This window comes from Crocuta crocuta, unplaced genomic scaffold (assembly GCF_008692635.1).
Source record: "Crocuta crocuta isolate KB4526 unplaced genomic scaffold, BGI_CrCroc_1.0 scaffold698, whole genome shotgun sequence".
NCBI lineage: Eukaryota > Metazoa > Chordata > Mammalia > Carnivora > Hyaenidae > Crocuta > Crocuta crocuta.
This window is the reverse complement of record NW_027530855.1, coordinates 350490-373748: the sequence shown is the minus strand read 5'-3', so window position 1 is coordinate 373748 and position 23259 is coordinate 350490. Positions and strand designations below refer to the sequence as shown.

The 23259-nt window shown below is 38.8% G+C and overlaps 1 protein-coding gene across 2 annotated transcripts in view; it reads left to right on the top strand.

The window, feature by feature from the left end:
• The window catches only part of ADAM9 (ADAM metallopeptidase domain 9), a 142085-nt gene that overhangs the window by 81308 nt on the left and 37518 nt on the right, over nucleotides 1–23259 (top strand). For both annotated transcript variants that reach the window (XM_077769472.1, XM_077769471.1), the window contains exons 15-16: nucleotides 424–529; nucleotides 6089–6272. In XM_077769472.1, coding sequence (XP_077625598.1) covers nucleotides 424–529; nucleotides 6089–6272 — 290 coding nt within the window. The remainder of the gene's footprint in view (nucleotides 1–423; nucleotides 530–6088; nucleotides 6273–23259) is intronic.

Here is a 23259-nt window from a genome sequence, read left to right as displayed (position 1 = left end):
CAGCATTTATAGATGGTAAATTAAAAACCCAATAACAACAGCTGTCAGTGTCTTCACCAACCCTTCCAAGCCGGACCTAACGATTCAGTAGAGGCGTGTTTGAGAGCGAGGAGAAGGAACATGCTGAGAACACTAGCATACTGTGCATGTTTTTTCATTTATTTATAATTTCATCTTGTTTAATGATATTTCTTTTAGGGTCTGAGTGTTTGAGCCCAGGCTAACTTTCAAGTACGATGTAAGCTTTATTTTTACATTTTGTTGTTAAGTATAAAAGTAGAACAAAAATGTTTTACCTGTGAGGCTTGAAACTTTCTGGAAGGTGTTGAGGCAGTTCATCAAGGTGTATGGATTGTCATAGGGAATATTCTGTTATCTATGAATTAAGTTGCCATACTTTTTTTTTTTTTTTTAATGTTACAGAAGCCAAGGCTGCTCCAAGAGATTGTTTCATTGATGTGAATTCTAAAGGTGACAGATTTGGCAATTGTGGTTTCTCTGGCAATGAATACAAGAAGTGTGCCACTGGGTAAGTGGAGGCGAGGAATGTGAATGATTTTAAGACCAGTCATCTCATGACTGCTGGCTTTCTCTCCCTTAAATACTGAACTTTCAAATTAACAGTTTATAACATAAGGCTTCAGTGAGACTCTGAAAAAAACTAGTAAAATAATTCATCCCTTTTGATGTTAACTGTCTAAACTGTAATGGATTTTAGAATCTTTGTTTTTCCTTATTCTACAATAAGAACCTCAAAAACACTCTTCCTCTTCTTTTTTTTCATTACAAGATGGCACTGATTAATGAGTCGATACCTTTAAAAGTTCATTCTGGATGTTGTTATTTTCTTCTTGCTCTATATAATTTTAAAGTGACAAAACATTTTTTGTTTCTTTAAGATTTGCTTATTGTAAAAATTAAAAATTATTTAAAAATTATAAATGAGAAAAAAGTCATCCATAATCTCAGTCCATATATATTTGCTAATTTCTGTGTATTTCTTTCTCTTTTTTGTTTCTATGCACTATATATACACACACTGATATTTTGTATAATTGGAATTATTCTATATTACTGGGCATCTCTTCTGCCTGCCTCACCTGCTACTTTGCCCATTAGTCTAAGCAAGTGTAGTGAAAGAACGTTTGCTAAGAAGAAATAACAGCAGCCATCTCCATGTTGCTAAGTCCAACAGGCATTGTTAGGTCTTCATGCCCTTGACCTTTCAGTGTCATTCAAGTATGTTGACCATTTTTTCCTTGAAGAAACCTCTTTCCTTGGCTTTTGTGTGGAATGTTCTTCTGGTATTCTTTTCTCTGTTTCTGGTTGCTCCTTTAATATGTTTATTTGTAGGCTCATCTTTCTCTACTCAGCCATTAAATACTGTGAGACACCAGGTATGCTGGCCTACATGTGGTCTTCTGCCACAGGGCGTCTGCAGATACTGTCCCTTTTGCCTGGCATGCCCTCAACTCCTCCAGATCTTACTGCTGTGTGTTTCCCCCCTCCCCCACCCCCTTAATGTTAGCCAGTTTATTTTGTTCTAATTCTTTCTTGATATATAAAACAGAGTAGATGGAAGATAAGAAAAACAAAGTGTTTCTTTTTTTATAATTTTTAAAAATGTTTTATTTATTTCTGAGAGAGAGTGAGAGACACAGCGTGAGCAGGGGAGGGTCAGAGAGAGAGGGAGATACAGAATCTGAAGCAGGCTCCAGGCTTTGAGCTAGCTGTCAGCACAGAGCCCTACACAGGGCTCGAACCCACGAACCATGAGATCATGACATGAGCCAAAGTCAGACGTTTAACTGACTGAGCCACCCAGGTGCTCCAACAAGAAAGTGTTTCAAAAGGAGATATGAATGTAACTTTTGATATCCATCTTACATAGTTTCAAAAGGGGAAGGAGAGAGAGGGAGAGAGATTGAGAGATTTTAAGCAGGCTCCGCACTCAGTGGGGAGCCTGAACGGGGCTCAATCCCATGACCCTGGGGTCATGACCTGAGCCAAAATCTAGAGTTGAAAACCAACCCAGATGCCCTCATTTAAAAAAAAAAGTTTATTTATTTTGAGAGGGAAAAAGTGTGAGCGTGCATAAGTGGGGTAGGGGCAGAGAGAGAGGGAAAGAGACAGAATCCCAAGCAGGCCCCCTCTTTTTCAGCTCAGAGCCTGACGCAGGGCTTGATCCCATGAACTGTGAGATCATGACCTGAGCTGAAATCAAGAGTCAGATACTTAAATGCCTGAGCCACCCAGGCACCCCTCATTTTTTTTTTTATTTTTATTTTTTAATAGTTTATTGTCAAATTAGTTTCCACATAACACTCAGTGCTCATCCCCACAAGTGTCCTCCTCCATGCCCATCCCCCCCTCCCCCCACATCCATCAGTCCTCAGTTTTTGTCAGCATTCAAGAGTCTCTCATGGTTTGCCTCTCTCCCTTTCCCCCACCATTTCCGCCCTTCTTCTCCCCCTTGTTCCTCCGTCAAGTTCCTCCTAATCCTCCTATACGTGCAAACATATGATATTTGTCCTTCTCTGCCTGACTTATTTCGCTCAGCATAACACCCTCAAGGTCCATCCATGTTGCTACACATGGCCAGATTTCATTGTTTCTCATTGCCATGTAGTATTCCATGGTATAGATAAACCACATCTTCTTGATCCATTCATCTGTTGATGGACACTTAGGCTGTTTCCATGTTTTAGCTATTGTGGAGAGCAGGCACCCCTCATTTTTATTCTAAATGAATTTGTAAATAATTATTTAAGTTTTTTGTTATTATTCAAAAGATGTTTAAAGAGATATAGAAAAATGTGGCTTCCACTCCTTTTTCTCTGTTCCCACCTCACCCCCTAGGTACATATTTCTTTTAGCTTTTTGTATGTCTTTGCAGAGTCTTTATGCAAGTATAGTCTTATTCCACCCCCCCTCACCCCCCACCTTCCTGTTTTGCACACTGCAGACACTGTTGGGCACATTGTATTGTTACATTTCACCAAAAGAGCTCTCTACTCTTTCAGTACATAGATGGTGTCATCTTTTTAAAAACTTTTTAAATGAAGAATTTCAAATATACAGAGGAGTAAAAGGAATACAGAAGAGTAGAAGGAAGGAGTATTTCAAATATACAGAAGGAGTAGAAATATGATACCCATATATTCTAGATTAAAACACTGTTAATATTTTATCATATTTCCTTCGTTTAGACTTTGCCGAACCATTTTTAGATAAATTATAGGCATTATGATACTTCATTCCTAAATTCTTTAGTATTCATCTCCGACATATAAGGCCATTCATGATACTAGTATCATACCTACCTACCAAAATTAATAATTTCCTAATATCATGTAATACATGGTCAATATTAAAGTTTCTCCAACTGTCCTCAAATTGTGTTTCATAGCTGTTTTTTTTCTACATCAGGATTCCATCAAGGATCATGCATTGCATTTAGTTGTCATGTCATTTGCATCACTTTTCATCTGAAATATGTAATCTTCTTCATTAATTTTTTTTCTTTTCAATGACAGTGATCTGAGGGAAATAACTGGGTCAGTTCTTTTAGGATGGCCCATGTTCCAGATCTGTTGGTAGTTTCTTCTTAAGTTTCTTCTTAATGTTGCTTTACTTGTCTCTCTATTCCCTAAATTTTCTGTAAGTCAGAAGTTAAATCTAAAGTCTTAATTAGATTCAGGTTGACCATTTTAGGGAAGAATACTTCATAAGTGACACATGATGTCAATACTTCATAAGTGAAACGTAATTCTGGGTTGTCTTTTTTTAGTGGTACTAAGTGGTGATGACCAGATCTTGCTTCTGTAGAGTTATGTTTTTCCCATTTCAGCTATCTGGTACTATGTGTAGGAGTGATGATTTTGTACCATACAAATAGCCAGTCTCCCACCAATGTTTCACCTCTAGTCTTAATAGGCATTGATGATCCTTGCCTCAAGTAATTATTCTATTGAGGTTTGCAATAGAATTTTATTTTGTAATATAGCCGTGAACACCTCTTAGCTTTGTTGGCTACTTACATTCCTTATTTTGTGAATTGCCTTTTTTGTATCTTTGCTAATTTTTTCTGTGGAAGTGTTTTTTTTTAATTGATTTGTAACAGCTTTATATATATAATTTTAATTTTAATTTTTGAGAGAGGAGGGGCAGAGAGAGAGGGGTACAGAGAATACAAAGCAGACTCCATGCTGACAGCAGAGAGCCTGATGCAAGGCTTGAACTCATGAACCACGATATCATGGCCTTAGCTGAATTTGGGCACTTAACTGACTGAGCCACCCAGGCGTTCTGTGGCTTTTTATATATTGAGTATTTAATATATACTCTTTAACCTGTCACCAAGACTACACATGACCCACTGAGTATAATCATAGCAACTTGAATTTTGGTAGACTCCAACAGATGTTAACTTAGGTCTGCTTTATGCTATACTTTGTTTTAGAGGTTTTCTCTTTTTTTAATTATTTTTTATTTTAGAGAGAGACAAAGAGAGTGGGGGAGAGAGGCAGAGGGAGAGAGACAGAGAATCCCAAACAAGTTCCAGGCTTAGCACGAAGCCTGATGTGTGGCTTGATCCCACGACCCTGGGATCATGACCTGAGCTAAAATCAAGAGTCAGACTCTCAACTGACTGAGCCACCCAGGCACCCATGTTTTAAAGGTTTTCGTATCTAATTTGAACCAACTATGTGAGATAGACATTACTATTTATCTCTTGTTTTTCAGATGAAGGAACTAAAGCTCAGAAAGTTTAAACACTTTTTATTTCAGGTTAAATAGTGAATAAATGGTGACATAAGAATAAATGTAAACTCGAGACAAAATTACTATCCCTTAAGTGCAGGATGGAGGGAAGAGGAGACTTAATAGTATATGCAAAAAGTAAATAAGGGTCAGTTCAAGGGCATCGATAATGTAATGTAGTTACCATAATAGCTACTATAATCACGGGCTTGCTAGTAGTACAGTATCTAGAATAAAGGAAAGTGAGCTCCATTATGTTCTTTCTTTATCAGGTTATAACTGAAATTTCATGCCCTACGCTGAGCACTATGCTTTAAGAGGCAGTGAGACAAACTGGAATATATTTAGAGGGGAGCTTCCTTGTTCCATGAGAAGAATTGTAGGATATTGCTCTGATGAAGTATTTAAGAACTACATGATAATTGTCCTAAAATAGCTGCGTTGTGGAAGAAGGAAAAGACATTAGCTGGGACCAATGAGGAAAAGTTATACTCAAGAAATAAAATAGTTTTATGATAGCTAGAATGAGAATTTTTAGGGGTTGGTGAGTTAGAGGAATTGGTGAATTAGAAGAAAACAATATCCTATAATGACTTGGCAGTGATATCATAAAGGAGATTCAAGTATAGGGTAGATTGTTGGATCACAAGGCAATCAGGTAGAAAATTTCAATATAGCATCTTAAGAGTTGATGTAAGTGGTATTTAGTGTGTTATGGAAGGGCATTTAGCTAACACGGCCTTGGTGATAGGAATTGTAGTCAGGTAACCCTTCATAGAGTTGTAATATTGAATCAGTGAGTTGAATTAGTGAATTAATGAGTTAATGAATTGAGTCTTAAATTAAGTAACTAAGAGCTTAGCCCAAGCCAAGAGGGTGGAGTCCTTTCTTAGTTATTTTATAGTACAGAATCTAATTTTCTCCTTACAGTAACTCTATGAGAAGTCACAACTGAATTTTGGTGTAGTTCTATTATTTTCTGTGTAAAAGCATTTATAACATTATATTTATAAACAGCTCTTTAGTTAGACTTTTTGAGCCCTAGACAGATAGTAAAGAGAGAGTAGGTGTGGGGAGAGAAGGAGCATCACCTGGTGCACCTACTGATTTCATCCTAGCATCCAGTTATTTCTGACGTATTTGAAGAGAACTGCTTAGATGTCTTTGCTCTCATACACTTTCTCTGTTGAGATTCCCTTCAGCTAACTATCAGTAAACTTTAAGTAAAAAAAAAAAAAATAACTTTATATGTCCAAATATGTCATTTTCTTTTGTATCTACACTGGATGCATTTTATGTTTGCATTATTTCTCTGTCTTTGTAGGAATGCGTTGTGTGGAAAGCTTCAGTGTGAGAATGTACAAGAGATGCCTGTATTTGGAATTGTGCCTGCTATTATTCAGACTCCCAGCAAAGGCACCAAATGTTGGGGTGTGGATTTCCAGCTAGGATCAGATGTTCCAGATCCTGGGATGGTGAATGAAGGCACAAGATGTGATGATGGAAAGGTAATCAAAATGTTTTCTATTTACAATTTAAAATGTAAAACATATAAAAACCATTATACAAAGTAAGTGGTTATTCTTTTCTGATTTGGAATCCAATGTTTTTTGATAGAGATTTTGGAAAATACAAAACCACCAAGGACAAAATTAAGAATGGCCATTATATTACTATCCAGATTTCACTCACAGTCCTACATTATAATGTCTGGTCTATGTTGCAGTAGACTGTGCATATTTCTTTCCCTTATCAATGGAGCTATAATTTATTAGCCAGTCTGATATTATTGGGGCATTTAGGTGATTGCTAGGATTGTGTGTGTGTGTGTGTGTTTGTGTGTATGATGGCATGTCTCTAGACTATAATGTCTAGTACGAGAAATGTCACAGTGCTTGTCCCCTCACGCTCCCTGCTACCCTGATCACCGCTGTTTGGATCAGATATGAGTCAAGAGTCAGCCAGCTCCTGACTTACTACCAGTGGTTTCAATATGAGAAGATGAGCTAGGATAAATTCCTTTTGGGGAGAATATATAATTAAGAAACATAATTAAGAGTAGGGCAGAAAGTGTAGGAATCCCTCAGCAATGCCATGAAGCAGGAGCAGGTCTAGAATGGTTATGGCAAACTTCAGTCATTTATAGAAGATATGGGGGAGCAGGAGTGTTGGGCAGGTTCAAGAAACCAACTTGGAGGAGAGTAGAGGAGGGGGAAGAGAGAGAGAACACAAGTGTCTGATAACGTGACACATGAAAAAGACAGGTGGACTTGCTAGTTACTTCACTGTCTACCGAGTTTTCAGTTCCAGTTCTGTTCCTCCTTTCCTACAAAAAGACTCATATTTTTGTGCCTGTCGTTGCCACTATAAAAACTTGATTGCTGTAGTTACTATAAACAATGCTGAGGTAAATGGCTTTATAAATAAAAATTTTAGAGTATTATGATTGTTTTCTGAGGTTAAACTACTCTAATGGGGTACGCATACTTCTTAAGGTTTTAGAGTTTTGCTTGATTTCTCTTTTTCATTTTTAAGTTTATCTACTTATTTTGAGAGAGAGAGAGAGAGAGCAGCATGAGCGAGTGAGGAGCAGAGAGGGAGAAAGAGAATTCCAACCAGGTTCTGCACTGTCAACACACACAGCCCAATGTGGGGCTCGAACTCATGAACTGTGAGATCATGACCTGAGCCGAAATCAAGAGTTGGACGTTTAACCAACTCAGCCACCCAGGTCCCCATGATTGTTTCTCTTTAGAAAAAGCCATAATAGTTTACCTTCCAACCAGTTTTTAGTGGGAAATGTTTTAATTCTCCATACTATAGTCAAGATTAGCTATCATTTTAAAGTTTTTGTTGGTGGTTTCCTTTTTATTTTTTCTTGATTATTAGGGATGTTGACTTTTTTGTCTCTATATATTTATTCCTTCTTCTGTGATTTGCTTTGTTGATGTTCTTTTTTCCACTTAAAAATTGGTCTGTTTTCTTGCTGATTTTGAATTTGATTTATTTCTTATTGATTTTTAAAGAACCTTAATTAATTTATGTCAAATATAACAAGTATAATATATAAATATACATATATGATGTTTTTGCCTGGTGTATTTCTTGCCTCTTCATTTTTCTCTTGTTTTTAGTGGTTTTTTTGCTGTGTTTGCATTTTTATGTATTTAAATCTGTTATTCCCTTCCTTTATGGTTTCTAACTTTACTTATTTTATAAGACCTTTCTCGGTATAATATCAGATCATTATTCTCTTGTATTTTATACTAGATTTTGCTTTTTATTTAATACCTCTTTAATCCAGGGGAATGTTGAGTGTATATAGTATGAGGTGGGCATTCTTTTCTTTTTTTTTTCCCTTTTATCATTTGTTCACTCAGAAAATCATTACTGTAAGCTGAGTTCTAATGCTATTTTTTTTCAGAATGGTTTATCCTATGCCTTAACCTCATTTATAATCTCTCTCCTTTAATTTGAAATTTTATTTAAATTACCTATTAAATGTTTATGTATTCTAGGGCTTAGTTTTTGTTTTTTTCCTCTTCATGACCATTGATAGGTCTAACTACTCATGTGTCAGTACTGTCTTGATTTAGTTTTTATTGGTTTTATAAAGTATTTTTAATATGTGGTCATGCAAATACCCTCTCATTCCTTATTCCTACTTCTCTTAGCTATTTTTATTCATTTGTAATTCCAGATGAACTTGAGATAATTTTTGTCGAGGTACAAAATAATTAAAAACTAAGAAATTAAAAACTGCTTTGGAATTTTAGTTGGTATGACATTAAATTTATAAACTTATAACGGGGAAAAGTGACATCATTACATTCTTGAGTCTTCTCAAAGAAGATCCCCAGTTTTGAGGGATCTTGTTTTAAGCATTTAGTAATAAAGGTCTTTCTGTTTTTTGTTAATTTTATTCTTGGGTAGATTTTTATTGCTATTATGAATAGGCCCATTTTCTCCTGTATATTTTCTATTTTGTTATACTTCAATTTCTAGTTGGTTTTTACTGATAAGAAAAACTATTTTGTCTGTATTTTTGACTGGATATTACTGATACTCAGAAAAAAATTCATTTGTATATGTTGATTTTGTTACCAGCTATACACTTAGTGTTACCTATTTCTATTGTCAATTATTTTAGAATCTTCTAAGTAAACAGTCATTATCTGTAAATGATAAAAATTTGATTTCCTTTCTCATATTTACAATTTGGATTTATTTTCTTGTGTAATTGCAATGATAGCACTTCCAGAATAATTGTAAATAGTGATAGTGTGCATCTTTGTCTTGGCCCTGACATGAGTAGGAATGCATCTACCCTTTAAAAGTTATGTGTGATTTTGGCTAATGGCTTAGGGTATATAATATTTTTCATTTAATGCAGTATGCTTTTATCCTATTTAACAAGAATAAAAATAAAGAATACATTTTATATTTTATAAGTAGTTTTTTTGTGACATTAAAATATTAAATATTTTAAAAATATTAGATACTATTAAAATAATCATTTGGGGAACCTGGGTGGCTCAGTTGGTTGAGCACCTGATTTCAACTCAGGCCATGATCTAACGGTCTGTGAGTTCGAGCCCTGTGTTGGGCTCTGTGCTGACAGCTCAGAGCCTGGAGCCTTCTTCGGATTCTGTGTTTCCCTCTCTCTCTCTGCCTTTCCTCAACTTGTATATTCTCTCTCTCAAAAATAAATAAAAACATTAACAAAAATCATTAGTTACCTTTGACCTATTGCTATGTGCTGGGTTGTATCAATAAATTCGCTAACATTAAATTATCTTTGCATTCCTGGAGCACACACTGGTAACATTAAATTTTTCTTTATATATATTCCTGGGTTCTAGGTGTTGGTGAATTTACTTTTGTGTTTCTGAAACTGTATACTTTTGATGTTTTTTGAATTTATGAAATTTTACTCTGTAAATTATAGTCAGTACTCTTAAGTCCCACAAAAATCTCAGATAATATTGAATTAAAGTATAACAGGATTAATTGATTTAAACCAGATAATCAAATAAAGAGCTTTGGAACCGCAAATCTCAAGTAACCGTTCCTGCGATCTTTGCTTCTCCCTGTTGGCTCCCCGCCCCTCCCTTGCCCCAGCTTATTGAGATGTAGTTGACATTAACATGGTATAAGTTTAAGGTGTACACTGTGATGATTTGATACATGTATATATTGTGAAATGACTACCATGGTAAGGTTTGTTAACACATCTATAACCTCCCATAAATACAATTTCTTTTTCTTTCTCTCTCTCTTCTTTTTTTTTTTTTTTTTTTTTTTTTTTTGTTTTGGTGGTAGGAACATTTAAGATTTACTCTCTTGGTAACTTTCAGGCATATAATATTGTTAACTATAACCACCATGCTGAATATTAGATACCCAGATCTTATTCATCTTGTAACAAGAAGTTTATGATCAACATCTTCCCATTTTTCCTACTCCCCAGCCTCTGGCAACCATTGTTTTACTGTCTGTTTCTATGAGTGTGGCTTTTTTTTCTCTCTTTTTAAAAGACCCCACGTATATGTGAGATCATATGGTTTTTATCTGTCTTTGTCAGACTTCCTTCACCTAGAATAATACCCCCAAGTTCCACATATGTTGCTGCAAATGACAAGATTTGTCGTTCGGGAGTGTGTTGTTTACTTTCCACATTTTTGTGAATTGTACACTTTCCTCCTGTTACTAATTTTTAGTTTCATACCATTGTGGTTGGAAAAGATACTAAATATGATTTCAGTCTTCTCAATATGTTAAGTCCTGCTTTGTGACCCAATATAAGTTGTATACTGTAGACTGTTCTGTGTGGGCTCGAGAAGAGTATGTATTCTGTTGCTGTCTCATGGCAGTTCTGTTTATGTTTGTTACATCCATTTTGGTCTATAAAGTCCTTGAGGTCTGCTGTTTCCTTACTAAATTTCTGTCTGGGGGCATCAGGGTGGCTCAGTCGGTTAAGCATCCAACTCTTGATGTTGGCTGAGGTCATGATCTCATGGTTTTTGAGATCAAGCCTTTCTCTGTTGGGCTGTGCGCTGAGTGCACGGGGCCTGCTTGGGATTCTCTTCTATTCTACACCCCCCTCCCCCCGCTGCTTGCATGTTCATGCATGCTCTCTCTCAAAATAAATAAATGAACTCAAAAAGAAATTTCTGTCTGGATGATCTATCCGGTGTTGAAAGTGGGGTGTTGAAGTCCATTACTCTTTTTTTTTTTTTTAATAGTTTATTGTCAAATTAGTTTCCACATAACACTCAGTGCTCATCCCCACAAGTGTCCTCCTCCATGCCCATCCCCCCTCCCCCCACATCCATCAGTCCTCAGTTTTTGTCAGCATTCAAGAGTCTCTCATGGTTTGCTTCTCTCCCTTTCCCCCACCATTTCTGCCCTTCTTCTCCCCCTTGTTCCTCCGTCAAGTTCCTCCTAATCCTCCTATACGTGCAAACATATGATATTTGTCCTTCTCTGCCTGACTTATTTCGCTCAGCATAACACCCTCAAGGTCCATCCATGTTGCTACACATGGCCAGATTTCATTGTTTCTCATTGCCATGTAGTATTCCATGGTATAGATAAACCACATCTTCTTGATCCATTCATCTGTTGATGGACACTTAGGCTCTTTCCATGTTTTAGCTATTGTGGAGAGTGCTGCTATGAACATTGGGGTACATGTGCTCCTATGCATCAGCATTTCTGTATCCCTTGGGTAAATTCCTAGCAGTGCTATTGCTGGGTCATAGGGGAGTTCTATTGTTAGTTTCCTGAGGAACCTCCACACTGTTTTCCAGACGGGCTGTACCAGTTTACATTCCCACCAACAGTGTAGGAGGGTGCCCGTTACTCTTATTGTACTGCTGTCTGTTTCTCCCTTCAGTTTTGTTACTGTTTGCCTTAAATATTTAAATGCTTCATTGGAGGGTTTATAAATACTTAAAATTGTTGCCTCCTCTTGGTGAATTGACTCCTTTCATCCCCATTCCGTGGCCTTCTTTGTCTCTTAAAACCAATTCTGACTAAGTCTATTGTATGTGATATAAGTGTAGCCATTCCTGCTCTTTTGGTTACCACTGGCATGGAATGTGTTTTTCTGTCCTTTCACTTTCTCTTTTTTTTTTAATATTTTATTTTTTTAAATGTTTTATTTATTTTTTATTTATTTCTGAGAGAGAGAGGAGAGACAGTATGAACAGCGGAGGGTCAGAGAGAGAGGGANGATTTGGGAATTTAGTTCATTTCTGTTTAAATTAATTATTGATAGCTAAGGACACATTGCCATTTCATAGTTCGTTGCCTGTTTTAGTTCTTTTGTTCCTTTCTTCCTCTCTTACTATCTTCTTTCATGATTTGTGTGTGTGTGTGTGTGTGTGTGTGTGTGTGTGTATGCTTTAATTCTTTTCTTTTTATCTTTTCTTTGTGTTTCTTCTTTTGTGGTTATTGTGAGGCTTATATAAAACAATTTTTAGATATAAGAGTCTATTTTTTTTTAATATTTTTATTTATTTCTAGGAGAGAGAGAGACAGCATGAGCAGGGGAGGGTCAGAGAGAGAGGGAGACACAGACTCTGAAACAAGCTCCAGGCTCTGAGCTGGCAGTCAGCACAGAGCCCGACGCGGGGCTCGAACCCACGAACCGCGAAATCATGACCTAAGCGAAAGTCGGACGCTTAACCGACTAAGCCACCCAGGCGCCCCTATAAGAGTCTATTTTAAGCTGATAATAACTTACCTTCAATTGCATACACAAACTCTACGCTTTTACTTTTCATGTTTTAAACTAGTGATGTCATACTTGGGATCTTTTTACAATCTTGGCTGCTTTCTCTTCCTGCTTTCAACATTCTCTCCTTGTTTTTGTCTTTTAACATTTTGATTACAATGTGTCTCAGTAATTTTTGGGTTGATCTTGCATGGAGTTCTTTGAGCGTCCTGTATTTGAATGTCTATATTCTCCGAAGATTTGGGAAAATTTCAGCTATTGTTTCATTAAATAAGCTTTCTTCTACATTCCTCTTCTGGGACTCCTATGATATGAATGTTTGCTTGATGGTGTCCCATAATTCACAGAGGCTTTCTTCACCCCTTTTCATTCTTCTCTATTTTTTGTCTCTCTAACTGGCTTATTTTAAATAATTTTTGAGTTTGCTGATTCTTCTGGATAAGTAAATCTGTTCTTTAAGCTTTCTATTGAATTTCTCATTTCTGTCATTGTATTCTTCAGCTCCAGGATTTCTTTTTGGGTCCTTTTTATGGTTTCTACTTCTTTATTAAACTGATTCTGTTCATTGTTGTTGTTGTTGTTTTTTCTGGTTTTGTTTAGTAGTCTGTGTTCTCTTTCATTTCATTCAATTTCTTTATGATGATTATTGTGAATTCTTTGTCAGAGAGCCTATAGATCTTCATTTCTTTGGGGAGATCTCTTTATAGGCACTTTGGTTATGTCATATTTGCCTGATGTTTCCATGTAGTATTGCATTGGTGGCTGTGTATTTGAAGGAACAAACACCTCTTCTAGTCTTTACATATTGTTTTTATCAGACCTCTTGTCTGTTTCCTGTATTAATGGGATTACCTCTGGAATTTTAGGCTGGGTTGGAGCTGGTTACAAGCCTGCCTTCACAATGGGGTCTGTGGTTGGTGTGCTCCTTATCAGGAGCTCCGTGGGCAGAGATCCTGACTGGTCTCTGAGTGGATTGAACTCCCTGTAGTAGTACCTTGTTCAGTAGGTAGGGTAGCCTTGAGACAAGGATCTGCTTCAGGGTCCACATTTGGGTCTTCAGATACCAGGCCTACTACCAGGTGCATGGACTAGTGTGGCTCCCATCAGGTACCTGAGAAGACTGCCATTTGTTCAATGGATGGGTCCCTGGGTGGCCAGGACTTCTCCCTGATTGGCTGGATGGAGTAGGAGCTGAATATAGGGCTAGTTTAGGATCTTTTGATGTGCAGACATGAGCATCTGCCTTTGGAATCCCACAAGATGCCCTGAGACTTGGAGTTGCTGAAACTGAGTATAAGTCTCTTTCAGAATTTTTGAGAATGCAGGAGATGGGTCCCTTGGTTGATGGATATGCTGGTGGACTGTGACTGTGATGTGGCTGGAGCCAAGTACAAGGCCCTTCAGGATTTCTGGGGTTACAGCTGGGAGAGTCTCATTTTGGGTCCCTGTGCCAGAAAGTACATTCACAGAGTGCAGCTGTTAGGGATAGAGTCAAGTGGAGTGTCCTTTTAGAAATACTGGGGTTGCAGACAAGATTGTCTCCCACTGGGGCCCTGGATCCTTAGGACTGCTGGCAGATTGTGGCTGTGAAGAAGCTAGAGCTGCGTTTGGGCCCTTTCAGGATCTCAGGGGGCATAGATGGGAGTTTCTCCCACCTGGTCTCTGTGCCAGCAGGCCTCTTCAAGGAGTGTGGCTGTCAGGGGTCTAGAGGTGAGTATAGGGCCCTTTCAGACTCTGTAATCTGAGTTTGGTAGGTTTACCTCCAGGGGCTCCCAGACTGTGGCTGAGAGGGTCCATTCTGGGACAGAGGTCCTGTTACTTGATGCACATGTAGGTGTGATACCTCTTGGGTCCTTTGGTGTATGGTGTTGATGACAGCCCTAAGGCCAGATGGGGTTGGAGCTGGAGCCAAGTCCTTGGGCTGTGGAGCTGTTTCTGAATCTATAGCCATGACCATGGTTGGTAATAAAGTTTCCTGGGTGTAAGCCTAACTTCTCAAAATGGCTCTCCTTATTCTTGGGCGACATAGGGGTTTCATAGTCTCTGTCTGGATCCCAGAGCTCCCACAAAGGCACTTGTCCAAGGATGGATTTCAAATTATGTGTGTGGTGTGGGATGTGGTTGAGGGATGTTTTATTAAGTCATTTTACCGATATCACTTCTCTCCTGTTGGCTTTATTTTCTTCTGTTACACACAGATATTACAATATAACAGGAAAAAAAACCCTCATATTTTCCCAGTACCCTTGAGTAGATTAGGGTTATTTTATCCTCCAGCTGTAAATCAGAACATCCTGGGAAGGGAATATCAAGGGTCGACTTGAAGGGCCCCTTGTAATGTTAAGAGGAATAAAGCAATATGATTGGCAGGAACTTTAATACAGGCTCTGTCACATGCTTAACTCTGTTTAACCAATGACTGTGAGGGAAAGTGAAGAGTTAAGTAAGTTTACTAGAAACAAAAAAAAAGGGAGAAAGAGTGGAAATCAAATTGACTAGAATTAAGGGGAAAAAAAGGAAAAGTAAACAAGTCAACAAAATACAGAAACAAAAATATTTAGGCATCACTACAGTTAAGTCGTTTTATATAGTCTCTGTTTTCTGTTGTAATACCTAAGACTAGTCATTAGTGGGCATATTTAAGTCTGCACAGGCTGCCATAAAAAATATTAATTACATCCCAGTTCACTTAAACAACAGAAATTTATTTCTCACAGTTCTGGAGTCTGGGAAGTCCAAGATCAACGTGCCTGGATTTCCTTCTTAGGCTTCTTCTCTTGGCTCATAGGTGGCTGTCATCTTGCTGTGTTCTCATGTGACCCTTTTTCTGGGTGCTCATGGAGAAAGAGAGAGAGAGAGAGACAGCCCACAAACTCTCTGGTGTCTTTTCTTATAAAATCTCTAATCCCATCAGACCAGGGTTCTACCCTTAGGACTTCATCTAACCCAAATTACCTCCCAAAGTCTTTATCTCTAAATACCACCATATCAGGGTTGGGACTTCATCATATGAATCTTTTTTTTCTTTTTTAAAGTTTTCTTTTTGTTTCCTTTTTTTCTTTTTCTTTTTTTAAATAGTTTATTGTCAAGTTGGTTTCCAATTAACACCCAGTGCTCATCCCAATAAGTGCACTCCTCCATGCCCATCACCCCCCTTCCCCTCTTCCCCACCCCCATCGGCCCTCAGTTTGTTCTCAGCATTCAAGAGTCTCTCATGGTTTTCCTCCCTCACTCTCCCCAACTGTTTTTCCCCTTATTTNTCTTCTTCAATATTATTTTGGCAATTTTGGGTCTTTTGTGGTTCCATACAAATTTTAGGAAGTTTGTTCTAGTTTTGAGAAGAATGCTGGTGCAATTTTTATTAGGATTGCATTGAATGTATAGATTGCTTTGGGTAGTCATGACATTTTAACAATATTTATTCTTCCGATCCATGAGCATGGAATGTTTTTCCATTTCTTTGTGTCTTCTTCAATTTCCTTCATAAGTTTTCTCTAGTTTTCATCATACAGATCTCTCATATTTTTGGTTAGGTTTATTCCTAGCTATTTTATGATTTTTTTGTGCAGTTGTGAATGGGATGAGTTTCTTGATTTCTCTTTCTGTTGCCTCATCATTGGTGAATAAAAATCAACCGATTTCTGTACGTTGATTTTGTACCCTGCAACTTTGCTGAATTCATGGGTCAGTTCTAGTAGGCTTCTGGTGGAGTCTGTCGGATTTTCTATGTAGAGTATCATGTTGTCTGTGAAAAGTGAAAGTTTGACTTGTTTTTGCCAATTCTGATGCCTTTTATTTCCTTTGGTTGTCTGATGGCTAATGCTAGGACTTCCTGCACTGTGTTCAACAACAGTGGTGAGAGTGGACTTCCCTATCATGTTCCTGATCTCGGGGAAATTTCTCAGTTTTTCTCCATTGAGGATGATGTTAGCTGAGGGCTTCTCATAAATGGCTTTTATGATGTTTAAGTAAGTTCCTTCTATTCCGACTTTCTTGAGGGTCTTTAAGAAAGGATGCTGTATTTTGTCAAATGCTTTTTCTACATTTATCAACAGGATCATATAGTTTTTATCTTTTCTTTTGTTAACGTGATATATCACATTGATTGATTTGCGAATATGAGCCAGCCCTGTAACCCAGGAATGAATCCCACTTGGTCATGGTGGATAATTCTTTTTATGTGCTGTTGGATTCGATTTGCAAGTATCTTGTTGAGGATTTTTGCATCCGTATTCATCAAGGATATTGGCCTGTAGTTCTCTTTATTTGCTGGGTCTTTGTCTGGCTTGTGAATGAAAGTGATGCTGACTTCATAGAATGAGTCCAGAAGTTTTCCTTTGATTTCTATTTTTTGGAATACCTTGAGAAGAATGGGTATTAATTCTGTTTTAAATGTCTGGTAGACTTCCCCGGGGAAGCCATCTGGCCCAGGGCTCTTCTTTGTTGGGAGATTTTTGATAACTGATTCAATTTCTTCACTTGTTATGGGTCTGTTCAGATTTTCTATCTCTTCCCATGTGAATTTTGGTAGTGAGTGTGTATTTAGGAATTTATCCATTTTCTTCTAAGTTGTCCAATTTGTTGGCATATAATTTTTCATAGTATTCCCTGATAGTTGCTTGTATTTCTGAGGAGTTGGTTGTACTAAGTCCATTTTCATTCATGATTTTGTCTATTTGTGCACTCTCTCTTTTCCTTTTGAGAAGCCTGGCTAGAGGTTTGTCGATTTTGTTTATTTTTTCAAAAAACCAGCTCTTGGTGTCATTGATCTGTTGAACTGTTTCTTTGGTTTCTATATTGTTTATTTCTGCCCTGATTTTTATTATTTCTTTTCTCCCACTGGGTCTGGGGTACTCTTGTTGCCCTCCTTCTAGTTCCTTTAGGTGCACTGTTAGATTTTGTACTTGCGATTTTTCTAATTTCTTGAAGTACGCCTGGAATGCAGTGTACTTTCCTCTTAGGACTCCCTTTGTCGCATTCCATAGAGTTTGAATTGTGTTTTTATTTTCATTGGTTTCCATATATTTTTAAATTTCTTCTCTAGTTGCCTGATTGGCCTATTCATTCTTTAGTAGGGTGTTCTTTAACCTCCATGTTTTTGGAGGTTTTCCAGACTTCTTCCTGTGATTGATTTCAAGTGTCATAGCAATGTGATCTGAAAGTATGCATGGTATGATCTCAATTCTTTTATATTTATTGAGGGCTGCTTTATGACCCAATATGTGATCTATCTTGGAGAATGTGCCATGCGCACTTGAGAGGATAGTGAATTCCATAGCCTCAGGATGTAGAGTTCTAAATACATCTGTCAAATCCATCTAGTCCAATGTGTCATTCAAGCCCATTGTTTCTTTAGTGTTATTTTGTCTAGTTGATCTATTGATTGCTGTAAGTGGAGTATTAAGGTCCCCTGCTATTAGCACATTCTTATCCATAAGATTGTTTCTGGTTGTGATTGTTTTCTGTATTTGAGTGCTTCTATATTCGGTGCATAGACATTTGTAATTGTTAGCTCTTCCTAATGGATAGACCCTGTAATTNGGATTCTTGGCTGCATATTTTTTCTGTTCATTGCATTGAAGATTTCTTGTCATTCATTTCTGACCTGCCAAGTTTCAGTAGATAGGTCTGTCCCCTCTGATAGGTTTGCCTTTGTATGTTAGGGCCCTTTTATCCCTAGCTGCTTACAGAATTCTCTCTTTGTCCTTATAGTTTGCCAGTTTCACTATGATATGTCGTGCAGAAGATCGATTCAAGTTATGTCTGAGGGGAGTTCTCTGTGCCTCTTGGATTTCAGTGTCTGTTTCCTTCCCCAGATTGGGGAAGTTCTCAGCTATAATTTGTTCAAGGACTACTTTAGGGCCTTTCCTCTCTCTCTTCCTCTTTTGGAATTCCTATGATAGGGATATTGTTCTTTTTGATTGTATCGTTTTTTCTTTCGCACTCTCCTTTTGTGTTCCTGGATCAGTTTATCTCTTTTTTTTCTCGTCTTCCTCATTTTCTATAATTGTGGCTTCCTCTTTTTATATAATTGTGTTTTCTATAATTTCACCTACTCTCCTCTCTGTGTCTTCAATCTGTGCATTGGATGCCTCCATTTTATTGTGCATCTCATTAATAGCATTTTTTAATTCATCACAACTATTTTTAAGCTCCATAGTTTTTGTAGCAATAGTTTCTCTGATGTCTTCTATACCTTTTTCAAGCTCAGCGATTAATTTTATGACTGTTGTTCTAAATCTTGTTCAGTTATGTTGCTTCTATCTGTTTTGAGCAGTTATTTAGCTGGCATTTCTTCCTGGAATTTCTTTTGAGGAGAGTTCTTTCGTTTCGTCATTTTGCTTAGCTTTCTGTCTCTTGTTAGTTTTCAGAGCTTGTTATGCACTCTGAACCTGTGAGTACTGCTGTATTAAAGAAGGCTCTTTGACTGTCCTGGACCTGTCCTTTCAGGAAGTGTTCTTTGAATGGTGTCTCTTGGTCTGTCTTGTTGAGACTTTGATTATTTTATTTCCCTGTTCATAGTGGTATTTGGGACTCTCCACCATGTGTACTTTGGCTTGCTTCTTGAGGTAGCCCGGGGGTGCTGGTGGTGGGGGAGGGGGAGGTGCCCCAAAAGTTGGGGGCGGTGGAGGCAGAGGAGGAAGCAGCGGCGGTGGTGGTGGCACTGGCCTGTGTCACAGCATTGGTGTCTCTTGCTTATGTATGGCGGTGGTGGTGGCACTGGCCTGTGTCACAGCATTGGTGTCTCTTGCTTATGAATGGTCCCAAGAGAATGGTTTCTGTCCTGGACACGTGTGTATATTGCCACCTTTTACTAGCCTTGCAGGCCCAGATAGGACTCAAGCTCCCACCAAAGTCCCTGCGTTGCTGCCGCCGCCTCCTGGCCCCAGGCTCCGTCCCACAGAGGCCGTGCTCCTTGCATCCATCATCATAGAAATCGTGAGAGGATTCAGGTATTGAATTGCTAAAGAGAGCCACTAGAGTGGATTTAAATTAATAAAGGCAGGATAATATTTATTCCTTCCTTATGCCCATGTACCTTTTGCTGTGGGGTTGAGCATTCTGCTTAGTGTGGTAAAGGCTTTAAAGCTTTTCCTAAACATTTTCACATTTCAGTTATTTTTGGTATTTGTTTTGGGGTCTGGGCATAAGTGAGAGATATTGGTCAGTGTATTAGCCAGGGTCCTCCAGAGAAACAGAACGAATAGGACATCTGTATATGTGTATGTAAGATTTCTTATATGGATTTAGCTTACGTGTCTCTGTAGGTTAACAGGTCTAAGATCCAATATCTTCAGTAGGCAAGCTGGACACTCAGAAGAACTGATGGCGTAGTTCCAGTTCAGAGGCTGGGAGAGAGAAGGCAGTTAAGCAAGGATAGAGACCAGGGTATTTAGTCCATTTCTTCATGCAACTTACTGTTCATGCAACTTACTGAAGATAACTTACTGTTATCCCAGGACCTGCTCAGGCTGTGCCATGTGTCTGCCACTTTCATTTGATGATGGAATGTTGCTGTGCACGCTAGACTTTAAAGTGTGGTGGGTCAGATAACAACCAGTTCATGATGGACACTTCAGGTCCTATGAAAACCGGGTGCTTTATGCTTAAGTGTTCAGTATAGTAAGGCCTAAGCTGTATCTGAAAAGGAGAGTAGTTATCTGCAGAGGATGGCGGGGTTTTGCTCCCAAATCCTAAGGGCCTGTAGTGCTATTCACCTCTAAGGAACTGGCAGAGGCTCCAGACAGTATCCTTGTCTGCCACTGACATTTCAAGCATCATTGGATCTGCTGGAGCAAGGGCCCAGTCAGCAGAGCAGTTTGTGCGGCATCTGGGAACCATTGCAGAGTCTTCTCTTGCTCTGGTCCATGCTCTATGAGCAGTTTTTCAAGTCACTTGGTAAATGGGCTAGAGTAACGTGCCCACGTTAGGAATGTGTTGCCCCCCCAAATTCAGAGGCCCACTAATTGTCTTACCTCTTTTTTGGTTGCCTGATGTAAAAACTTATCCTTCAGTTTTGAAGGCAAAGCTAGATATGTCCTGCACCACTGATGCCCTAGAAATTTTGCTAAGGTAGAAGCCTCCTGAATTTTTGACGGGATTACTTTCCATTGACATGCAAATGTCTTACCGTTAGTCTACAATATCCCTACTTCTTACACACTAGATCCAATCAGATAATGTCATCAATGTAATGGGCCAGAGTGATATCTCGTGAAAGGAAAAGTTGATCATTCCTGCAAACTAAATTATGATGTGGGGCTGGAGAGTTGCTATGCCCCTGAGAGAGGATAGTGAAGGTGTATTGCTGGCCTTGCCAACTTGAAAGCAAACTGCTGCTGGTCGTCCTTGTTGACCAGTGTGGAGAAAACAGTATCTGCCTGTTCAGTAGGTGCATTCCAGGTGCTGGGAGATATGTCAATTTGCTCAAGCAGTAAAACCACAATAGCTACAGCAACAATTACACTTACCAGCTGCCTAAGGTTATGACAGTCCACTGTTATTCTCCAAGGTCTGTCTGTCTGCTACACAGGCCAAATAGCTTAGCTGAATTGGAATATGTTTCTAGTCCTTAATGGTGGTATTTATCTCTGCAGTGCTTCCTGGACTGTGGTATTACTTTTGGTTTACTGTTTTCCTAGGTAGTGGCAGTTCTAGTGGCTTCCACTTGACCTTTCCTGCCATAATAGCCCTGACTCCACAGGTCAGGGAGCCAGTGTGGGGATTCTGCTAGCCATTGATTATGTCTGTTCCAGTCATGGATTCTAAAACTGGGATGGGTTTGGGCATCTACTGTGTCCACTGTGAGGATGACCTGAGTTGAAACTCCATTGGCCACCTGACCTCCATAGCTCCCTGCTCTGACGGGTAGGCCACCATGATGTTTTGTGTCTCCTGGAAGCAGTGTCAATTCAGAGGCAGAGTCCAGTAGTCCCTGAATTTTCTGATTATTTTCCTTTTCCACAGTGCCCAGTTACCCTGGTAAAAGGCCGTAAGTTCTGTTTTGGATGGTTGGGAGAAAGATTGACAGTATAAGTTTTGGCAGTGTATCAGAGTTCTACCAGAAGGCGACCCATCCTCTCCTTCATTTAAAGGCTTCTGGGTCTGTAATATGCCTCAAGTCTGGAAATTGATTGAGGGGCCATTACACTGTTTTGTTCACTTGACCTAGAACTTTTCTGCTTCTACAGATGTAGTAAGAATTTACTGGTAGGCTTCCTCTGTTCTTATTTCTAGGAACACCATGATCAACTAACTAGTCATAGGTCTGTACAAGTCAGACTTTTCTGATTGCTCCTTTGACTGTGCTGTTTATTATAGTAACTGTATTCACCCTGCCTTTGCCACTGAGTGCCATTGCACTTGGCCCTGACCACTTGGTGTTCAATTAGTCCTTTGGAATTTAGGTTTTATAGTTCAGTGATGGTAGTTCCTAATGGCAAGTGGTCTACAGAGAAGAGTGATGACAGAGCAATTTAGTCCTGCTGGGGCTCCACTCACAAACTTATTTCTTGGGGTGACTGAATGGCTCATTCGTTGAGCATCCGACTTCGGCTTAGGTTGTGATCTCGTGGTTTGTGGGTTTAAGACAGACCCTCATCGGGCTCTGTGCTGATAGCTCAAAGCCCGGAGCGTGCTTCGGATCCTGTGTCTCCCTTTCTCTCTGTGCCCCTTTCCCATTCATGCTCTGTCTCTCAGAAATGAATAAATGTTAAAAAATTAAAAAAAAATTACTTCTCACAGTTATGTTGGAAGGTGTGTCTGCTCTACCTTCCCAGAGTGAGTGAGTTGAGTCTGAAATAACAAACCCATTCTTAACACTCCAGTCTTAACTAAGCCTTTGAGTCATTCTTCTACCTTAAACCAAGACAGGTCACCTTGCTTTGGTCCCAGTTAACTTTTGGTCCATGTTTCAACTAATTAAGCAACAAACTGGTAAAGGTCTTTCTAAATCTCTGACCTGCAGCATTACGTGTAGAATCTCTACTTAGTAAGCCCATACATAACAGTAAATTTGTCCCAATCCAACTTTATTTTCCTTCTACCATTATCCTACACCCTTCATATCCATTCTCACAAATCCATTCCCTGGATTTCTGTCTGTATGAATTAGAAAACTCAAGTAGATGGGGTGTTATACCCAGATCGCAGTATCCTCAACGATCAGAGACCACCGGGGAGACCGAGTCACGCATGCAAAGGCAAAGGGCTTTATTACGGGCTTGAGCTTGGGCTCCCAGACCTCACCAACGCAGTGGATCCGTGCTGAGAGCCCCGAACAAAGGCAGAGTAGTGTTTTTATGGGGTTTGTGATGGGGGAGTTACAGTAGTTGTTGACATGGAAACAGTGATCCAGTCATAATTATACAATATTGTTGACAGCAGGTTTAACCATACACATTGTCTAGAGTATTTGTTACTTTAGGCGAGACCCAATTACAACATTTAGAGTACTTTTAAATTTAACCAACCATAGAGCGAGCCTAGAGTCTTGTTCGGGGACTAATGGGTTAACTTTTACATTAGGCAGCTGAGATTTATCTATAGTTGCTGGCCTTTCTTGATTGGGTGTTGCCAAGGTAGTGTGGTGGAGTGAAGTGGTGGGCAGTTTCTTCTGACTTGGGCAGTGTGTAGCTGCCTGATAGTTTCAGGGAAACTGAAAACTAGGCCTTCTAGTTTAGAGGGGAAACTTAAAGCCTATTATGGAGTCAGTCTGGTTTAGACTTGTGTCCTTACAGGGGGGTTTTTTTGGT